Source organism: Rhodamnia argentea, chromosome 5 (genome assembly GCF_020921035.1).
Source record: "Rhodamnia argentea isolate NSW1041297 chromosome 5, ASM2092103v1, whole genome shotgun sequence".
In the NCBI taxonomy this organism is placed as follows: domain Eukaryota; kingdom Viridiplantae; phylum Streptophyta; class Magnoliopsida; order Myrtales; family Myrtaceae; genus Rhodamnia; species Rhodamnia argentea.
Genome location: NC_063154.1, coordinates 19768149 through 19789932, shown reverse-complemented (window position 1 = coordinate 19789932; position 21784 = coordinate 19768149). Strand labels below are relative to the sequence as shown.

Genomic DNA, 21784 nt, shown 5'->3' with positions numbered 1-21784 from the left:
AATCAATTACGAGTTCTACATCAAATTGGGAAGCTCACTACTCTCATGAAAAACGAAAAAACAATCAACTATTTCATTATCGTCCGCGGAGGCAAAATACTGAGCAATGGCAAAAACTAGCCGTGAGATTATCTAGATAAGAGGATTGCTTGTAGATCTCGGCATATGGATAAGGGAACCAACAATTTTGTCTTGTGACAACGACGATGCTCTTAAACTCGCAATAAATCCAATTTTCCTGAAAGAACGAAGCATGTAAAAGTTGATTATCATTTCATCATAGATAAAATCCAGGATTAGGTGATCAAGACAAAAGGAACAAGGACAACAAAGCAATCTGCGGACATCTTCACCAAATCTCTATGTCGGAGGCAACACGCATATCTACTAAGCAAGCCGGGTGCTCTCGATGTGTATAGACCACCAGCTTGAGGGGCAGTGTTGGAGATATCGTTATCTCTTATTGATATGATGAAGATATCTTGACACCGATTGATATCGTATATGATTTTGCTTAATTGACTCGCTAGAATATTGTATATCGAGGTATTGATCATTTTCATTTTATGTATATTTCTTACCTAGATTAATTAGACTCCATGTTCTATAAATAGGTTTGTACTCATATATTTTCAATATGAGAAAGCGATACAAATCTTCCTTTATTTAGGTTTCCATCAGCTCATATTGTGATAGTTTCCTTTAGTTAAATGCCGGAAATGACTTTTGAAAACTATTTCGTTGTGGGAGAAATTCCAATGAAGCGTGTTCATATCTCGAAATGTTGGATAAGCCCTCAACTGGCAGTTATGTCGTCAATTCTTTCAAACTTGTATTCTTCTCATAAGGGCAGAAATCACGCAAATTAGTTAGAGATGCATGAGATTACTTTCGGATATGTCTAGAGTCGGGAACTAATAGTCGGCTTGTTATAATAAGAATCAATGCAACTTTCATTGAAATGTGAAAATCAATAATCTCGTTACTTGAAACAAATAAAGGTTGAGGACTAAATTAGCACAATTACAATAAGTTTGACTCTTTTTTTTTTGTAATTATCTCTTTAATATTCGCTAGTCAAAAGATAGACAAAAAATTCAATGCTGAGCTGTCAAATTTCTTATCCACTCAATAAATCTTCATAAATGCCTTCACCCATTCAATATCATGGCTCCCAACAAATACCTTATCAACTTTCTTACAATGTCGACCTCACGTCGAACGAAGTCCGCACGACACCGCCGTATGAAAATTCTTCCCTTCCCGCATATGACAAAGAGAAACGACGATGTCGAATGCACATAAAAACGCAGCAACATAATGGAAGATCACGAAATAGACTCTTCTCCTCAATACTGATCTTTCTTTCTCCTTCACTCAAAAACTTCGTGGAAACAGAAGTGGCCAATGATTTGTTTCCGTTGATAAGGATTTACAAGGATGGCCGAGTGGAGAGACTCATGGGCACAGCTACTGTCTCCCCGTCGCTCGATGAGAAAACCGGCGTCCAATCGAAAGACGTCGCCATTCCACCGGGCTCCATCGTGTCGGCGAGACTTTACATCCCTAAGGCGGTGGTCGGCTCTCCCCAAAAGCTCCCAGTCCTCGTGTACTTTCATGGGGGAGGCTTCATAATTGAAACGGCATGGTCGCCGACTTACCACAACTATCTCAATGCCCTCGTTGCGGAGGCCAACATCATTGCCATCTCCGTCGAATATAGAAGGGCACGGGAGCATCCTCTTCCGACAGCTTTACAATTCAATGATCATGTTGTAAATGCCACGTAAGTTTGGTGACCGCAGACAGAGTTTATTCAATAGGCCAGTTACATAGTTATAAATCGGTCATATCGTTTGGATTCGTGCGTTCGGAAGATGCGAAATAACAATCAAATTCTCATTTAGGGGGACCCATACCTTGCAAAGACAAAATGTAACAAGTAAATGGTCCCTTGTTGGCTGGTCAAAGGAAGATTCCAAATGAAAAATTATTTCCTTCCACATATGACAGAGACCTTCGGCGATGGCCCAGTTTATAAGGCGTCAAAATAGCGCGAAACCACAACGAACTTTTCTTCCTTTCCTCCTCTCCAACATTACTTTTCCGCTTCTATTTCACACTAAAACTTGATGGAAACAGAAGTAGCCTATGAGTTGCTTTCTGCCCTAAGGGTTTACAAGGATGGCCGAGTGGAGAGACTCCGGGGCACGGCCACCGTCCCCCCGTCGCTCGACGAGAAGACCGGCGTCCAGTCGAAGGACCTGGCGATTTCGCCAGACTCTGCCGTGTCGGCGAGACTTTACATCCCGCGAGCAGCGTTGGGTTCTCCCCTGAGGCTCCCCATCCTCGTGTACTTTCACGGAGGCCGCTTCATAAACTACTCAGCTCGGTCGCCAACTTACCACAGCTATCTCAATACCTTAGTCGCGGAGGCTAACGTCGTTGCCGTCTCCGTCGATTACAGGAGGGCGCCGGAGCATCCTCTACCGGTGGCTTATGATGATTCGTGGATTGCCCTCAAATGGGTGGCCTCTCATTCCGCCGGAAACTGCCCCGAGGAGTGGCTGAATTCTCATGCCAATCTCGAGAAGGTGATCTTGAATTTTGGTTTTTAGACTGCTTGGTGACGTATAGATAGGAGTCTATACTCATTATATGTCCCTCAAGTGAATGTGTAAGCTCTTATTTGAGGTGCTCAACATTGAAAAAGTCCAACTTTAAGCACCAAAGGTTCGAGGAAAAATATGTCAAAAAAGGACACTAAATACCCAGACACTCGTTACTCTAAGATTTATGTCTCTTGATTGTGCTTTCCGCATGTTTTGTCCCAAGAGGTCTAGACGCTTTTTATCATATTCATAGAATTACGGTTTCTTGAAATAGGTGACTAAATTCACGAATTAAGGAAGACTTTTTGTTTTTTTTTCTTTTTTGTGGTCTGAACTTAAGCAAGAGTTAATTAAATAGGATGTATTTCAGGTTCATTGTGATGTTAACCTAAAGAACCAGAGTCTTTTCGTAACGATAAATTTCTTAAAGAATTGATAAATTTCAAAAAGCTATTGGTAAAAAACAGGACCGGCCACCTAATTTCCCATAACCTTCTGGTAAGTCACCAACACTTTCTATTAAAATATCAACTAGTTTAACAGTATCTAAATTACCAAAATTTCCTATTTTTAACTACCAACTTTTACTTGCTTTTCTCAACAATGCCCTAATATCTACCATCTCTTGCATAAATTTATCCATCTTTATGCGAGTGACTTACCAATGTTTATTTATATTTTTCTTTCAAATTTATGAAATGTTCTATTGATTTATCACTTTTATTTGTCTTGCTTAATATTTTTTTTTTATAAATTTACTAACTCATTTTCGAAATTACCAACTTCAACTAGAGTTATTATCCAGTTAAATAACCCACTAATTTTGCGTGATAGACTTATGTTTAACTTAGCCATTCATGTTTATTTTTTTTATCTCATATTGCCAACTTCTCTTATTTCTAGCAAAAAATTATCTCTTAACTTTTATCAATTTGTGTTTACCTTTCTTAATAAAGCCTCAAAATTTACCCAGATATATAATTGCCAACATTTATTTATGGCTTACCAACTTTTTTTTCCAATTAAATTATGAAGTAGTTTTGGGTTACGAACTTTCAATTGAGTTGTTTTCCAGTATTTATTTGTTTCTACTTAAATTTACCATTTTTCTATTGCGTTATCACTTTATTTGCTTCATTTACCAATTTTTAAATTTGCCAACTCTTTTAAGAAATGAATAAGTGCACTAGAAGTTCCACAACTTTTCATAAAAGTAAAATTGAGTCCTAAAACTTTCAAAAAGTACAATTAAGTACTAAAACTTATCAAGTTGACAATTTTTAGGACTTATGATACACTTATCCCTTTTAGAAATTATCAACTTCAATTAAAGTGATTAACAATTTTTCAGCAATTAAATTACAAAATATTTTTGTGTTACCGACTCTTATTATTAATTTTGGTTTTGTTTTTGGGAAATCACCAACATTTCTTAATTTTTGAAAACTAAGGCCTTGTATTTACCAATCATCATACGAAGTTACTAATATTTATTTGTGACTTATCAACTTTTCTCCGATAAATAATTTTAGGTTACCAACTCATATTTGAGTTACTTATGGAAATTTATTCATTTTTATTTAAATTTACAAGCTTTATATTTTATTGAATTATCACTTTATTTGCTTTGTCTACCAACTTTTTATATTTGTCGGCTCTTTTTGGTAGTTATCAACCTTAATTGGAGGCATTACCCGATTTCAGCAATTAAGCTACCAACTAGTTTTGCATTACCAACTCTTATTCGAGTTAGTTACTCACATTATTTTGATAATGTTAATTATTTCACATGATCGGGCTCTTTTCCCATACAACCATCTTATATGAACTTTTACTGTGGGAGTAATTTTCATTCTGCCGGATGATATGCATGAATAAATAAAGAGCAAAAGTTGTCAGTTGCTGCGTATAATTGCACGTAAGATGATCATTATGCAGTGATTTTCGAATGGGGCAAGCTCGGGATCGGGCCAAAGATGACTGGGTCGAGCTTTCTTATGTGAAAGCATTGCCCAAATCTCTCGGTATTGGGCGGCCCAGCCCAGTAGTTGATCCCTCTAAATGCACTACTATCACAATAAAATAACAGAATACTAGCTTTTGACGAGCTTCAATAGATGAAGTCGATCTGCACTTTAGGCTGACAAGATGGTAAGTCATAAGTTGGTGCTCAATCAGATCGCGAATGCTGGCCAAGGGAATGGCCAAGAGCGGAAGCGAATAAGCACAACAACTAGGGCCCTCCCCAAGACCCTAGTACTTCGAGATTTTATGAGAACACTGTTAACTAGCGTAGAAGTTTAAGTTGTTAGATGATCACGTAGTATACTATTTAAATATTGTATCACCTTAATCATGCTCTCTCCAATGATATACGTTCAAGCAACATTGACCAATACAACATTCTCTTCTCTTCTCGATTAGTGTAAATAGTTCATTTTTCGTCTCTTTAGGTGTTCCTGGCTGGAGATAGCGCGGGCGCCAACATAATTCACAACATGAGCATCCGACTGGGAGAGGAAAAGCCAGAGGGAATTGAAGTTCCAGGAGCTATTATGGTGCATCCTTACTTCTGGGGCAATGAACCGTTGCCTTTGGAGACCACCGAACCCGAGAAGAGGTCCTTGGTCGAACGGTCCTGGAACATAGTGAGAAAAACCGACATAGGGTGCGACGACCCGCTAATAAACCCGACGATGGACCCGAGACTGTCGGGTTTGGGTTGCAACAGGGTGCTAATTTGTGTTGCTGAGAAGGATGTTCTTAGACACAGAGGGTGGCACTACAAGGAGGTGCTGAGTAAGAGTGGATGGGCCGGAGTTGCGGAAGTGATGGATGCACCGGGAGAGGATCATGCGTTTCATTTGTTTAATCCTACTTGTGATAATGCTGTGAATTTGATGAAAAAGATGGTCTCCTTTATAAAGGAGGGTAAATAGTGCTAGACGTATTGGTGTTAGTAACTTCTTTGCGTGGGTTAATTAAACCTTATTTATCTCTATCTCTATTTATACTAAGGTGATGAACTCACTAGGATTGTTATCTTATCCAAATAATTTTTTTTATGTTTTTACTTGGTTCAATCCTTGGGATGTGTCACATTACAAAGTAATTTCTTGCAAATGCCCTAATCTTGATATAGATGACTAGCAGAGGTCGCCAAGCAAGGGCAGCAAAGCCCTTTCCAGAGCTAGGTCATATGGCCAAGCCCAGATTTAGATATGGGCAAGGGGTTGCAAGCCCTGACTGTGGAGCCCTCGCCAAGGCCTCATTTCCTACGAGCCCTCGCCGTAGTCGCCGACCACTGTGAAAAGAAAAATAAAGAGAAAAAAAGAGAAAAGAGAAGGAAAAGGAAAGCAGTAAAATAAAAGAAAATTCAGAAAAAATTAATAAAAATTTGCAAATTTCTTCATTTCAGCCATTTGTGCCACGTAGGTAGGGGCCCACGTCGGTAGTTTCCAACCAAGATTGACCCAAACACTATATTCACAAATCATAAAAAAAATTTATGCTTAGACTAGCTAAATTGAAAGATTTATAACTTAATTGACATCCGTATAATATGTTCATGACTTTTTTGGTAACTATCCCTATTTTGGTATGGTAAGCAAAAGTTGGCTCAAAATGTGGCCCAACAGCTTAAAAAAGTTAGGTTTCTCATCATTTTATCAATGCTTGATTAGTATGACATGGTATAATAAGGAGGAAATATCGTCTTTCTATAGACTCGAATATGGTTATGCTTCCGGTTCATCAACTCATCATCACAGCATGTGATAAATGCTGTGGTGGTACATTATTCTTGCAGCACTTTCGATTGACAAAATTCGGTGTATTATAGTTTTTGTTCGTTGTAATGGCTTACAAGCAATTTTAGCAACCATTGTCGAGTTTTTTTTTTTTGCTATAACTGTAAATAGGGATAAGAATAACAGGAGTGAATTGGGTCATTGGCCCATGGCTGGGAGTTTCAAACTTCACTGCCATTAACTTTTTTTTTCTCCGTTAGCTTAAGGGTCACAAATTTTAAAAAATAGGTCACTTAAGTGTTGTTGGTGATTCGCCTCACCTGAAACTTGACTTGACGTGGACGCCAAAAACTCTAACGTGGACAATTTTTTTTATATAAATTTTTCCTACTTTTTTCTAATTTTCTTTCTACATTGAATTATATGGTATCCAATCTATTATTTACTTAACCTTCCCAATCTATTCTACAGTAAATTTTGCAAGTCAATAAACAAAAAACTTTAATTAGCGAACCCGCACATGCCATATCAATAGATTGCTCGATATAACCGGTCAAATCAAACTTTCTTAACCTTAATTGACTTCCTCAATTACTTTCTACATTATAATATTTAGTATTGAATTTATTTGATCATCTTTTGTATATGTCCGGAGAAGGGAAATGACAATGGAAGTTTCGTGGAAATTGCTGTGATTGTGGAAATTAAACAACCATATAAATCGACCCCACATCTTGCAAAGGTTTGTGCAACCAGGAAGTCGCTCATTGGTCGGTCAACATAAGCACAATTTGAACGTTCTGATTGACTCTCCTTCTTCCCGTCCTCAGTACTAATCTTGGCTTCCATTTCACTTCAAAACTTAATGGAAACAGAAGTGCTCTATGATCTTTCTCCATTCGCGAGGATTTTCAACGATGGCCGAGTGGAGAGACTCTGGGGGACCGAAACCGTGCCTCCGTCGCTGGACGAAAAAACCGGCGTCCGATCGAAAGACGTCGCCCTTTCATCGGACTCCCCTGTCTCGGCAAGACTCTACATCCCGGAAGCGGCGATTGACTCTCCCCAAAAGCTGCCCGTGCTCGTGTACTATCACGGAGGATGCTTCATATTCAAAACTGCGTGGTCCCCGACTTACCACAACTATCTCAATGCCCTAGTCGTGGTGGCCAACGTCATTGCCGTCTCCGTCGAGTATAGGGGGGCGCCGGAGGATCCTCTTCTGGCAGCTTATGATGATTCGTGGACTGCCCTCAAGTGGGTGGCCTCTCATTCCACCGGAAACGGCCCCGAGGAGTGGCTGAATTCTCATGCTTGTCTCGAGAAGGTAATCTTAAATGTTCTCCTTTTCTTTTTAGGTATTCTATGAGTCAGGCAGGCTGGACTTTGTGCACCTGGCCCCAGGTGGATTTTTAAAAAATGCACGGTAACTGATACAACACTCTGTCTTGTTAACCTATATTACAAGTTCATTTCTGTTTATTTTTCATAGGTGTTTCTGGCTGGAGATAGCGCCGGTGCTAACATAATCCACAACATGGGCATACGATCCGGAGAGGAAAAGCTTAATGGAATCGAAGTTGCGGGCATTATGATGGTGCATCCTTATTTCTGGGGCAATGAACCATTGCCTTCGGAGACCACAGAACCGGAGAAGAGGTCCTTCTACGAAATGCTCTGGCAGGCGGCAAACCCGACGAGCCCCGGCTGTGACGACCCGCTGATGAACCCGGGGATGGACTCGAGGCTCTCAGGTTTGGGTTGGAACAAGGTACTGGTTTGTGTTGCTGGAAAGGATGTGTTGAAATATAGAGGGTGGTATTACAAGGAGATGTTGAGTCAGAGTGGACGGAGAGGCGTAGTGGAAGTGATGGAAACCGCCAGGGGAGGATCATGTCTTCCATTTGTCGAATCCTGGTTGTGATAATGCTGGGAAGTTGATGAAGAAATTGGCCTCCTTCATGACAGAGGATGAATAGGGTCAGATGTTATGGTCATAACTTCGTTTGGTAGTGCCAATCCGTAGTTATTTCTATCTCTATTTGAAATAATTGCTTGTGTGGACTTCAAAAAAGTCAATAGTGTGAACATGATGAAACATGGGGTATATGTCTAGCCGCATGTATATCTTTTGAACTAAATCTTTGTTAAATATATGTGGTTGTTATTAAATAAACTATATCCTTTGAATAAATTATTGTCCCATTGTCGACAGGAGGAGTTACAATTTACAAGTCTCCACTACTTATGGGTAGGAGTATTATTCGCATTGCCGTGCGCATTTGGACAGTGTTCAACTCAAGAGAAACTGAAACTAGAAGTTCTCGAGATATGATTTTTTTTTTTTTTTTTTTGCAGCAATCGACACGGGCCGTACTTGTAATAAGGTGATCCATGTAAAATCAACGATTGTTGTAACTTTTGACTCTTATAAGGTGTGTATTTGACGCTTGACATGTATAGATCCGACAATACTTTTAGTTTATTTGTAATAGAAGAGGTTGAGCTAGAAAATCCACATGGAATTATCTAAGGCTCCGTTTGTTTCACGGAAATTGTTTTCTTGGAAAACATTTTCCCCAATTTTCGGTGTTTGGGAAGTAGAAAATGAGTGGTCAATGGAAAACATTTTCTGGTCAACAAAAAAACCTTCTAAAATTAAGAAAATTGATTTCCTCATCTTCAGAAATGGAAATCATTTCCCCCCTCCATCTTAGCCCTATGGGCACGTATGGCTGCGTATGGTAACCTTTCTTTTTTCGAGAATATATTTGGAACATAAATATTTTTTTGTGTTTACGCTCTCGGCTACAATTTTCGGGAACGAAAACGCGTTTGGCTAGTAAAAAAAAAAATACTTTTTTCACCAAAAGGAATGATTCGCAACCAGCGGCCAGCAGCGGCCGGCAACCGACAGCCGCTTCAGCTCCTCATCGACAATGGTGGGCGGTGGTGGCTTGCACGAGCTCGCCCTCGAGTTGTTTCTAAAAAGTGTTCCAAAATTCAGAAACAAGTTTTTTTTTGTTCTTTTTTCGGCTTCAAAAGTGTTCTTCGGAACACTTTTGGAACATTTTTTAACCATACGCGTTTCCGTTATGAAAATGTTCCGGGAATACTTTTGGCACAAAAACACTTTTCGGGGTGTGCTTACCATACAAGCCCAAAGGTTCTGACATTGAAAAAAACCTCTGTTCTCATCCCTATTCTCTCTTTTCGGTAGGGGTGTGCAAACTGGAACGGACCGGCCCGGACTAGCCCGAGACCGGCCCGGACCGGCCGGGTTGGTCCGGTCCTTGAGGTGGATGGTCTGGTCCCCGGTCCCAATAAATGGGATTGGTGATTGGGCGGTCCGATCCTCGGGTTTCTTGTATTGGGACCGGACCGACCCGGCCCGGACCGAACCGCCAATAATATATAATTATTTATATATAAATATATACAATTGCAAAAAAAAATTGAAAACAAAACAGAATAATAAAAGTCTACTGCCCATTTTTTTCCCAACCTTGCACGGTCGCACTCTCCTCCTCAAGACTCTCTTTTTAGTCTTATTTTCTATCTTGTTTTTGGTCATCTTTTCTCTCTGCAGGCTTTTTTTAGTGCGGTTGGTGATGTTTTTATCATGTAATGGCTGGATTTAGTATTGAATTCGAATATTTTGGTCAAGTTCGTTGATCATAAAAGTCATAGCGAGTCGCTATGTTTTTACCATGGCATAGTTTATTAAGTTGACTAGATTTTCAATAGTTAGCAGTCCCTCTGGGTCGGGACCGAGACCGGCGGTCCCGGTCCGGTCCTTGGTCCCGAAAATATGGGGACCGGGACAACGGTCCGGTCCCCGGTTCCATGCCGGGACCGGACCGGCCCGGACCATGCACACCCCTACTTTTCAGTCCACGTTCTCTCTCTCTCCATCCCTGTTCTCTCTCTCGTTCTCTCCCCCCCCCCAACAAAAAAAAAAAGCGAAGCAGATACAAGGACGAACAATAGTCCTTGGTTGGAGAAGAGCGTTATGCACCTCCATCCCTAAAGATGAGGACGATGCCAAGACCTTCTCCCGCAAGCTCCCGTGGATCAACAACGGCGCAAGCACCCGGCAATAGCCCCGAATCTCCCCCAAATTCGGGTTCTTCTCCAATCCCTCCCCCCCGGGTTCCCAATCTCAGCTGCAGCCCCAACCGAGCCCCCTCCTCTGCTGTCGAACCTTTGCAGCCACACTCGCCTCGTTTGGGGCCCAGCAGCTGGAGGCACTAGTGCAAGACGACTCCGAAGAGGAGTGCTGGCGGCGAGCTCCCGAGCAACGGCCCCGACGCTGTTCAATTTCTCGAATCCATTGTTGTTGTTGCAGAAGAGATGTGAAATTTTCTTGCGGAGCGTGAAAACAGGGCGGGGGATTGCAATTTTCATGGCGGAGTGCGCTCACACCTTCCACTTCCCTTAAAAAAAATAAAAAAAATTAACAAAAAAATTGAAAAAATGTAAAAAGAAAATCAAAAAATAAAAATTTATGTATGTGTGTGTTCCTCCATAGCCATGTAATTATGCAACAAAAAAATCGAAAAAATGAAAAAAGTAAAAAGATAATTAAAAATAAAAAATTTATGTGTCATAAAATTTGATTTTCCTTACCAAATGACGGAAAACATTTTCCAATTCGTTTTCGGCTTTCGGCCAAACATAAAAAAATATTGTTATTTTCTTAGAAAACGACTTCCTAGAAAACATTTTCCAGAAACACTTCATTTTCCGTGAAATAAATGTAGCCTAAATGTGCAAATGGTGTTAGTGTTCAGTTAAGGTATTGAACTTAAAAGTTGTCTATGCCGATCAAGTCCATGAAGGACTACGGGAGATCAAGCCCACATACTGTACCTGTAATAAGGTGACCCATGTAATATCAATGGTGGTTGCAGCTTTTGACTCTTGTAAGGTGTGTATTTGACTCCTCACAAGTATAGATGTCACAATACTTTTAATTCTTTTGTAATAGAGTAGGTTGTGCTTGAAAATCTATATGGAGTATCTAAATGTGCAAGTGAAGTTAGGGCGCGCATGATAACGATTATATTTCTCTATTTTTCTATTCCGAGGAACATGTTTGGAACATAAATTTGTTCGATAAAATAATTTCATTTTTCTATTTTCGAGACAAATTTTTGGCCCAAAATAGGTTCGGAACAGAAATGAGAAGTATAAATTTTTACTTTTCTATTTCTAGAATAGAAATAAGAATTTATCTCATTGCTCACTCCCTTTTTCTCTCTCATGTGCGGTCTCCCTCTCTTTCGCGTCCCTGCGGCCGATTGCCCGTCGCCCTCTGCCGGTCTCCAATTGTTGGCTGCCTTCCGCCACTCGTCGGCTGCTCACCGTTGTCTACCCATTGCGAGTCTCCGGTCCCCGATCTCGGGCTGCCTTTTGTTCGCCCCCAGTCATCGTCTGCCGGTCGGTGGCCCTCGGCTGCCATTTGCTAGCAATTGTTTGCCAACCGTCGGTTGCCATTCTCTAGTCCCCAACAGTCATTCACGGATCTCTAGTCCCCGGGCGACATTTGCAGAGTAGTAGTTTGCCCGTGGTCGTCCGCTGGTTCCCGACCAGCATTTGCCTTTTTGCTGGCCACCATCCGCCGATTGTCGGCCTCTAGTCCTCGCCCGCCAATCGGCGGTCCTCGCCCGCCAATCGGCGGTCCCTAGCCGTCGTTCGTTCTCTGTCGGCTGTCCGCTATTCGCCCCCCGCTGGCCATCCGCCGATCGCCGATCTCCTACCCCGGTTGAGATTCGTATGCCGTCATTTGCCGGTCTCCGGTCCACGCATGCCGTTCACTTGCTGCCAGTCATAGTTCACCACACGTCGGTCTTCGGTCCCCTGCTGGTATTAGCCCACCGCCGGTCTTGAGCCATCGGCCATCATTCGCCAATCGTCCAAGTTGTAAAAATTTTATGTTGTTATCAAACTAATTTCTATCCCGAGAATAGAAATTTTGTATCGTTATCAAATGCGTATTTCCGCTCATAAAGTCATTCAGAGAGTAGAATTTCTATTTCTAGCCGAAAATAGAGCCTAGGAAGAGAATAGTTGTCATTCGCGTCCTTAATGTTCGGTTAAGGTCTACGTTTACGGTAAAGTTCAATTGCAGCTTGAACTTAAAAGATGTCCATGACTATCAAGCCCGTGAGGGAGTATGGGAGATATCAAGCCTCTAGGGGGCTATGGAAGAGTAGCAACAGCAATATGAGGTTTCAGCAAGACAATTGTGACACTTGAGCCAATGTGGAGATTTGTACTAATTATGTCTCGAGTTTGATCCCGTAAACGAAATCCAACTTGAGATGGAAATCTGCCCCCGTGCTCGACTCTCGCATTTGGCATCGTAAAAAAGAGTCCAAATTGAACTGAGTTTCGGAACAAAGCAAGGTTATTAACTTCCCTAATTTGATTTGGGGTCCACCAAGCAAAGATAGGGCTTGTTTTGTTTTTCTCATATGCAAGACAACATTCCATGGGTCGTTTAGTCAAATCAAGCTTTCAAATCACAACTCAATCCTCACTTAGCAACCTTAATTATCCTCCCGCTTTTTAATTCACTTTACTTTTTGTATCATACCATGTGCATATCGAAGATTTACGTGATTTGATACGAATATCAATACCTACTTCATACGGAGGGCTAGTCGCGAATAATCCACTAATCAATAATACCTTGCCATTTCATCGGACTCTGCTCTCTGCAAGGCGTTACATCCCAAAAGCTGCGATCGATTCTCTCCAAAAGCTCCCCGTGCTTGGTACTTTCATGGAGGAGGTTTCATAATTGGAACGGCATGGTGGCCGATTTACCACAACTATCTCAATGCCCTAGTCGCGGAGGCTAACATCATCGCTGTCTCCTTCGATTGCGGAAGGGCAACAGAGCATCCTCTTCCGGCAGCTTACGATGATTCGTGTAGGACACCTTTGGCAGTGGCAAAATCTTTCCTTACATCGACAACACCTGATCATGACAACATAATGTGTTTACCAAATAACAATTAAAGTGCACAGTTTTGTCATTTTCAAAGCATTATAAGGAGATTTTTCCAACAATTTAAATAATTTATACCACTAGAAAAATATTAAATTATCAAGTTTATAGTTTTGCCATCATCAAAATCATCGAACAAAGCCTTGTCCCTTCATCCGTACATGGACGTACCAGTCTTAAGCTTGATTAGGACTTGTGGACCTTTGCCCTATTAGAGAAAATGATGCAACTCAAGAACAAAATCTTTTTATTGGAACTCCCATGATGACATCAACAAATTCACCTCAATATGTTCTGTCACATCAAATTTTTGCCAAAAAAAATTATTACAATTATAGAAAAAAAGGAATATGATTAAAAAAATTGAATAATAGCGCAAGTGCTAACATAGCTCACCGCATGGGCATTCGATTGCGAGAGGAAAAGCTAAATGGAATTGAATTTCCAGGCGTTATTATGGTGCATCCTTATTTTTGGGGCAACGAACCATTGCCTGCGGAGACCACCGAGCCCGAAAGGAGGTCCGCGGCCAAGGACCACCGGGTGCAACGACCCGCTGCTAAACCCCGGCGATGGATCCGAGGCTTTCGGGTTTGGGTTGCGAAAGGGTCCTCATCTGCGTTGCGGAAAAGGATGTGTTGAGACAGGGGTTGGTACTACAAGGAGGTGTTGAGAGAAACAAGAAAAAAAAAAAGGTGATGCATGAGATTACTGTCGGATATGTCCAGAATTGGGAACTAGCAGTCACTTTCTTATGATAAAAATCAATGCAACTTTCATTGAAATATGGAAATTAATAACCATAGCTTGAAAAAAAAAAAGGATTGAATTGACATAATTATAATAAATTTATAACTTTTTTTTATAATTATATCTTTAATATTCGTTCGTCCAAAGAAAAACAAGAAAAAAAATCGATGCTGAGCTATCAAATTTCTTGTCCACTCAATAATTCTTATTAAATTTCTTCACCCGTCAATATCATGGTTCCCAATACATATCCTATCAATTTTCTTACCCTGTCTATCACATCCGACGAAGTTTGCACGACACCACCGCATGAAAGTTCTTCCTTTTCCGCATATGACAAAGACTAAGGATGGCTGAAGATGACAAGGAATTGTCGCCGATGAATGAGGATACTTTACTCGAGGATCCCTTTGCATATCAGAGACTTATTGGGAAGCTTATCTACGTCACTATGATCAGACATGATATATGCTATGCATGACCCAAGACAGTCCTCCATGAATGATGCGTTGAAAGTAGTGAAGTATTTAAAAGGGTGTCCAGGATTGGGTATACTACTGTCACGAGATAACAACATGGAGATGACGGCATATTGCGATACAGATTGTGCTATTTGCCCTATGAGTAGAAAATCAATTACGAGTTCTACATCAAATTGGGAAGCTCACTTCTCTCATGAAAAACGAAGAAACAATCAACTATTTCATTATCGTCCGCGGAGGCAAAATACTGAGCAATGGCAAAAACTAGCCGTGAGATTATCTAGATAAGAGGATTGCTTGTAGATCTCGGCATATGTATAAGGGAACCAACAATTCTGTCTTGTGACAACGATGATGCTCTTAAACTCGCAATAAATCCAATTTTCCTGAAAGAACGAAGCATGTAAAAGTTGATTATCATTTCATCATAGATAAAATCCAGGATTAGGTGATCAAGACAAAAGGAACAAGGACAACAAAGCAATCTGCGGACATCTTCACCAAATCTCTATGTCGGAGGCAACACGCATATCTACTAAGCAAGCCGGGTGCTCTCGATGTGTATAGACCACCAGCTTGAGAGGCGGTGTTGGAGATATCGCTATCTCTTATTGATATGATGAAGATATCTTGACACCGATTGATATCGTATATGATTTTGCTTAATTGACTCACTAGAATATTGTATATCGAGGTATTGATCATTTTCATTTTATGTATATTTCTTACCTAGATTAATTAGACTCCATGTTCTATAAATAGGTTTGTACTCGTATATTTTCAATATGAGAAAGCGATACAAATCTTCCTTTATTTTAGCTTTCCATTAGCTCATATTGTGACAGTTTCCTTTAGTTAAATGCCGGAAATGACTTTTGAAAACTATTTCGTTGTGGGAGAAATTCCAATGAAGCGTGTTCATATCTCGAAATGTTGGATAAGCCCTCAACTGACAGTTATGTCTTCAATTCTTTCAAACTCGTATTCTTCTCATAAGGGCAGAAATCATGCAAATCATTTAGTGATGCATGAGATTACTTTCGGACATGTCTAGAGTCGGGAACTAATTGTCGGCTTCTTATGATAAGAATCAATGCAACTTTCATTGAAATGTGAAAATCAACAATCTCGTTACTTGAAACAAATAAAGGTTGAGGACTAAATTAGCACAATTACAATAAGTTTGACTTTTTTTTTTGTAATTATCTCTTTAATATTCGCTAGTCAAAAGACAGACAAAAAATTCAACGCTGAGCTGTCAAATTTCTTATCCACTCAATAAATCTTCATAAATGCCTTCACCCATTCAATATCATGGCTCCCAACAAATACCTTATCAATTTTCTTACAATGTCGACCTCTCGTCGAACGAAGTCCGCCCGACACCGCCGTATGAAAATTCTTCCCTTCCCGCATATGACAAAGAGAAACGACGATGTCGAATGCACATAAAAACGCAGCAACATAATGGAAGATCACGAAATAGACTCTTCTCCTCAATACTGATCTTTCTTTCTCCTTCACTCAAAAACTTCGTGGAAACAGAAGTGGCCAATGATTTGTTTCCGTTGATAAGGATTTACAAGGATGGCCGAGTGGAGAGACTCATGGGCACAGCTACTCTCCCCGTCGCTCGATGAGAAAACCGGCGTCCAATCGAAAGACGTCGCCATTCCACCGGGCTCCATCGTGTCGGCGAGACTTTACATCCCTAAGGCGGTGGTCGGCTCTCCCCAAAAGCTCCCAGTCCTCGTGTACTTTCATGGGGGAGGCTTCATAATTGAAACGGCATGGTCGCCGACTTACCACAACTATCTCAATGCCCTCGTTGCGGAGGCCAACATCATTGCCATCTCCGTCGAATATAGAAGGGCACCGGAGCATCCTCTTCCGACGGCTTTACAATTCAATGATCATGTTGTAAACGCCACATAAGTTTGGTGACCGCAGACAGAGTTTATTCAATAGGCCAGTTACATAGTTATAAATCGGTCATATCGTTTGGATTCGTGCGTTCGGAAGATGCGAAATAACAATCAAATTCTCATTTAGGGGGACCCATACCTTGCAAAGACAAAATGTAACAAGTAAATGGTCCCTTGTTGGCTGGTCAAAGGAAGATTCCAAATGAAAAATTATTTCCTTCCACATATGACAGAGACCTTCGGCGATGGCCCAGTATATAAGGCGTCAAAATAGCGCGAAACCACAACGAACTTTTCTTCCTTTCCTCCTCTCCAGCATTACTTTTCCGCTTCTATTTCACACTAAAACTTGATGGAAACAGAGGTAGCCTACGAGTTGCTTTCTGCCCTAAGGGTTTACAAGGATGGCCGAGTGGAGAGACTCCGGGGCACGGCCACCGTCCCCCCGTTGCTTGATGAGAAGACCGGCGTCCAGTCGAAGGACCTGGCGATTTCGCCAGACTCTGCCGTGTCGGCGAGACTTTACGTCCCGCGAGCGGCGCTGGGTTCTCCCCTGAGGCTCCCCGTCCTCGTCTACTTTCACGGAGGCCGCTTCATAAACTACTCGGCTTGGTCACCAACTTACCACAACTATCTCAATACCTTAGTCGCGGAGGCTAACGTCGTTGCCGTCTCCGTCGATTACAGGAGGGCGCCAGAGCATCCTCTGCCGGTGGCTTATGATGATTCGTGGATTGCCCTCAAATGGGTGGCCGCTCATTCCGCCGGAAACGGCCCCGAGGAGTGGCTGAATTCTCATGCCAATCTCGAGAAGGTGATCTTGAATTTTGGTTTTTATCCCCGTTTCTAGACTACTTGGTGACGTATAGATAGGAGTCTATACTCATTATATGTCCCTCAACTGAATGTGTAAACTCTTATTTGAGGTGCTCAATATTGAAAAAGTCCAACTTTAAGCACTAAAGGTTCGAGGAAAAATATGGCAAAAAAGGACACTAAATAAGATTTATGTCTCTTGATTGTGCTTTTCGTATGTTTTGTCCCAAGAGGTCCAGACGCTTTTTAACATATCGATAGAATTACGGTTTCTTGAAATAGGTGACTAAATTCACGAATTAAGGAAGATTTTTTATTTTATTTTTTTGTGGTCTGAACTTAAGTAAGAGTTAATTAAATAGGATGTATTTCAGGTTAATTGTGATGTTAACCTAAAGAACCAGAGTTTTTCCGTAACGGTAAATTTCTTAAAGAATTGATAAATTTCAAAAAGCTATTGGTAAAAAACAGGACCGGCCACCTAATTTCCCCATAACCTTCTGGTAACTCACCAACACTTTCTATTAAACTATCAACTAGTTTAACAGTATCTAAATTACCAAAATTTCCTATTTTTACGTACCAAATTTTACTTGCTTTTCTCAACAATGCCTTAATATCTACCATCTCTTGCATAAGTTTATCCATCTTTATGCGAGTGACTTACCAATGTTTATTTATATTTTTCTTTCAAATTTATGAAATGTTCTATTGATTTATCACTTTTATTTGTCTTGCTTAATATTTTTTTTATAAATTTACTAACTCATTTTTGAAATTACCAACTTCAACTAGAGTTATTATCCAGTTAAATAACCCACTAATTTTGCGTGATAGACTTATATTTAACTTAGCCATTCATGTTTATTTTTTATTTTTATCTCATATTGCCAACTTCTCTTATTTCTAGCAAAAAATTATCTCTTAACTTTTATCAATTTGCGTTTACCTTTCTTAATAAAGCCTCAAAATTTACCAAGATATATAATTGCCAACATTTATTTGTGACTCACCAACTTTTTTTCCAGTTAAATTATGAACTAATTTTGGGTTACCAACTATCAATTGAGTTGTTTACAAATATTTATTTGTTTCTACTTAAATTTACCAATTTTCAATTGAGTTACTACTTTATTTGCTTCATTTATCAACTTTTAAATTTGCCAACTCTTTTAAGAAAGTGATAAGTGCATTGGAAGTCCTAAAACTTTTCATAAAAATGCAATTGAGCCCTAAAACTTTGAAAAAATGCAGTAGTCCTAAAATTTATCATGAAAGTGCAAATGAGTTCTAAAATTTTCAAAAAGTGCAATTAGGTACTAAAACTTGCAATCAAATCATTCCATTAACTCTGTCCAACTTGACAAACAAAAAATGCTAAAAAGTTTTAGAATTTGATTACACCAACTTAACAAGTTTTACAATTTGATTGCAATTTTTTAAAGTTTTAGGACTCAATTGCACTTTTTGTGACAAGTTTTAGGACTACACTACACTTTTTGAATGTTTTAGGAGTCAAATGCACTTTTGTGACAAGTTTTAGGATTCCCGATACACTTATTCCTTTTTGAAATTATCAACTTCAATTAAATTGAATACCAACTTTTCAGCAATTGCATTACCAACTAGTTTTGTGTTACCATCTCTTATTTAAGTTAGTTACCAATGTTAATTTTGGTTTTATTTTTGGAAAATTACCAACATCTCTTCATTTTGAAAAAAAAAAACTTCTTTGTCTACCAACTTTTTTAAATTTGTCGGCTCTTTTTGGTAGTTGTCAAGCTTAATTGGAGGTATTACCCGATTTTCAACAATTAAGTTACCAACTAGTTTTGCGTTACTAACTCTTATTCAAGTTAGTTACCCACATTATCTTGATAATGTTAAAAAATTTCATATGGTCGGGCTCTTTTCCCATACAACCATCTTATATGAACTTGTACTATGGGAGTAATTTTCATTCTTGCCGGATGATATGCATGAATAAACAAAGAGCAGAAGTTGTCATTTTGCTGCGTATAATTGCACGTAAGATGACTGGGTCGAGCTTTCTTACGTGAAAGCGTTGCCCAAATCTCTCGGGATTGGGCGGCCCAGCCCAGTAGTTGATCCCTCTAAATGCACTACTATCACAATAAAATAACAGAATACTAGCTTTTGACGAGCTTCAATAGATAAAGTCGATGTGCACTTTAGGCTGACAAGATATTATGTTATAAGTTGGTGCTCAATCAATTCGTGAATGCTGGCCAAGGGAACGGCCAGGAGGGGAAGCGAATAAGCACAACAACTAGGGCCTCTCCCTAGGACCCTAGCACTTCGAGGTTTTATGAGAACACCGCTAATTAGCGTAGAAGTTTAAGTTGTTAGATGACTGCGTAGTATACTATTTAAATATTGTATCACCTTAATCATGCTCTCTGCAGTGATATATGTTCAAGCAACACTGACCAATACAACATTCTCTTCTCTTCTCGATTAGTGTAAATAGTTCATTTTTCGTTCTTTTTAGGTATTCCTGGCTGGAGATAGCGCGGGCGCCAACATAGTTCACAACATGAGCATCCGACTGGGAGAGGAAAAGCCAGAGGGAATTGAGGTTCCAGGAGCTATTATGGTGCATCCTTACTTCCGGGGCAATGAACCGTTGCCTTTGGAGACCACCGAACCCGAGAAGAGGTCCTTGGTTGAACGGTCCTGGAACATAGTGAGAAAAACCGACATAGGGTGCGACGACCCGCTAATAAACCCGACGATGGACCCGAGACTGTCGGGTTTGGGTTGCAACAGGGTGCTAATTTGTGTTGCTGAGAAGGATGTTCTTAGACATAGAGGGTGGCACTACAAGGATGTGCTGAGTAAGAGTGGATGGGCCGGAGTTGCGGAAGTGATGGATGCACCGGGAGAGGATCATGCGTTTCATTTGTTTAATCCTACTTGTGATAGTGCTGTGAATTTGATGAAAAAGATGGTCTCCTTCATAAAGGAGGGTAAATAGTGCTAGACGTATTGGTGTTAGTAACTTCTTTGCGGGGGTTAAACCTTATTTATCTCTATCTCTATTTATACTAAGGTGATGAACTCACTAGGATTGTTATCTTATCCAAATAATTTTTTTTATGTTTTTACTTGGTTCAATCCTTGGGATGTATCACATTACAAAGTAATTTCTTGCAAATGCCCTAATCTTGATATAGATGACTAGTAGAGGTCGCCAAGCAAGGGCAGCAAAGCCCTTTCCAAAGCTAGGTCGTATGGCCAAGCCTAGATTTAGATATGGGCAAGGGGTTGCAAGCCCTGATTGTGGAACCCTCGCCAAGGCCTCATTTCCTATGAGCCCTCGCCCTAGTCGCCGACCACTATGAAAACAAAAATAAAGAGAAAAAAAGAAAAGAGAAGGAAAAGGAAAGCAATAAAATAAAAGAAAATTCAGAAAAAAATTAATAAAAATTTGCAAATTTCTTCATTTCAGCCATTTGTGCCACTTAGGTAGGGGCCCACGTCAGTAGTTTCCAACCAAGATTGACCCGAACACTATATTCACAAATCATAAAAAAATTTATGCTTAGACTAGCTAAATTGAAAGATTCATAACTTAATTGGCATCCGTACATTATGTTCATGACTTTTTTGCTAACTATCCCTATTTTGGTATGGTAAGCAAAAGTTGGCTCAAAATGTTGCCAGACAGCTTAAAAAAAGTTAGGTTTCTCATCATTTTATCAATGTTTGATTAGTATGACATAGTATAATAAGGAGGTAATATTTTCTTTCAATAGACTCGCATATGGTTATGCTTCCGGATCATCAACTCATCATCACAGCATGTGATAAATGCTGTGGTGATACATTATTCTTGCAGCACTTTCGATTGACAAAATTCGGTGTATTATAGTTTTTGTTCGTTGTAATGGCTTACAAGCAATTTTAGCAACCATTGTCGAGTTTTTTTTTGCTATAACTATAAATAGGGATAAGAATAACAGGAGTGAATTGGGTCATTGGCCAATGGCTGGGAGTTTCGAACTTCACTGCCATAATTTTTTTTTTCCGTTAGCCTAAGGGTCACAAATTTTAAAAAATAGGTCACTTAAGTGTTGTTGGCGATTCGCCTCACCAGAAACTTGATGTGGACGCAAAAAACTCTAACGTGGACAATTTTTTTTATATAAATTTTTACTACTTTTTTCTAATTTTCTTTCTACATTGAATTATATGGTATCCAATAAATTTTTTACTTAACCCTCCCAATCTATTCTACAGTAAATTTTGCAAGTCAATAAACGAAAAACTTTCATTAGCGAACCTGCACATGCCATATCAACATGGATTGCCCAATATAATCAGTCAAATCAAACTTTCTTAACCTTAATTGACTTCCCCAGTTACTTTCTAAATTATATTATTTAGTATTGAATTTATATTATTATCT

The 21784-nt window shown here is 39.8% G+C and overlaps 3 protein-coding genes and 1 pseudogene across 3 annotated transcripts; all 4 read left to right on the top strand.

Moving 5' to 3' along the window:
- The first annotated feature begins 1295 nt into the window (after positions 1 to 1295).
- Positions 1296 to 1790, top strand: LOC125315237 (probable carboxylesterase 12). Its single transcript, XM_048279678.1, has one exon. It carries the CDS (start codon positions 1296 to 1298, stop codon positions 1788 to 1790), a length of 495 nt encoding a protein of 164 aa, XP_048135635.1.
- A 290-nt stretch (positions 1791 to 2080) lies between these two features.
- On the top strand, positions 2081 to 5551 carry LOC115731270 (probable carboxylesterase 12). Its single transcript, XM_048279823.1, has 2 exons — positions 2081 to 2594; positions 5066 to 5551. Exons 1-2 carry the CDS (start codon positions 2133 to 2135, stop codon positions 5549 to 5551), a joined length of 948 nt encoding a protein of 315 aa, XP_048135780.1. The 5' UTR covers positions 2081 to 2132.
- A 1653-nt stretch (positions 5552 to 7204) lies between these two features.
- LOC125315343 lies at positions 7205 to 8340 on the top strand (annotated as a pseudogene).
- Positions 8341 to 16888: 8548 nt separating this feature from the next.
- Positions 16889 to 20450, top strand: LOC115731268 (probable carboxylesterase 12). The gene is made up of 2 exons (XM_048279824.1): positions 16889 to 17350; positions 19865 to 20450. Exons 1-2 carry the CDS (start codon positions 16889 to 16891, stop codon positions 20348 to 20350), a joined length of 948 nt encoding a protein of 315 aa, XP_048135781.1. The 3' UTR covers positions 20351 to 20450.
- The last annotated feature ends 1334 nt before the right edge of the window (positions 20451 to 21784 follow it).

Coding starts and splice junctions, on each gene's coding strand:
- LOC125315237 (XM_048279678.1), top strand. CDS start 1,296: ATGCACATAAAAACGCAGCAACATAATGGAAGATCACGAAATAGACTC.
- LOC115731268 (XM_048279824.1), top strand. CDS start 16,889: ATGGAAACAGAGGTAGCCTACGAGTTGCTTTCTGCCCTAAGGGTTTAC. Junction 17,351..19,864: donor CTCATGCCAATCTCGAGAAG/GTGATCTTGAAT, acceptor CGTTCTTTTTAG/GTATTCCTGGCTGGAGATAG.
- LOC115731270 (XM_048279823.1), top strand. CDS start 2,133: ATGGAAACAGAAGTAGCCTATGAGTTGCTTTCTGCCCTAAGGGTTTAC. Junction 2,595..5,065: donor CTCATGCCAATCTCGAGAAG/GTGATCTTGAAT, acceptor TCGTCTCTTTAG/GTGTTCCTGGCTGGAGATAG.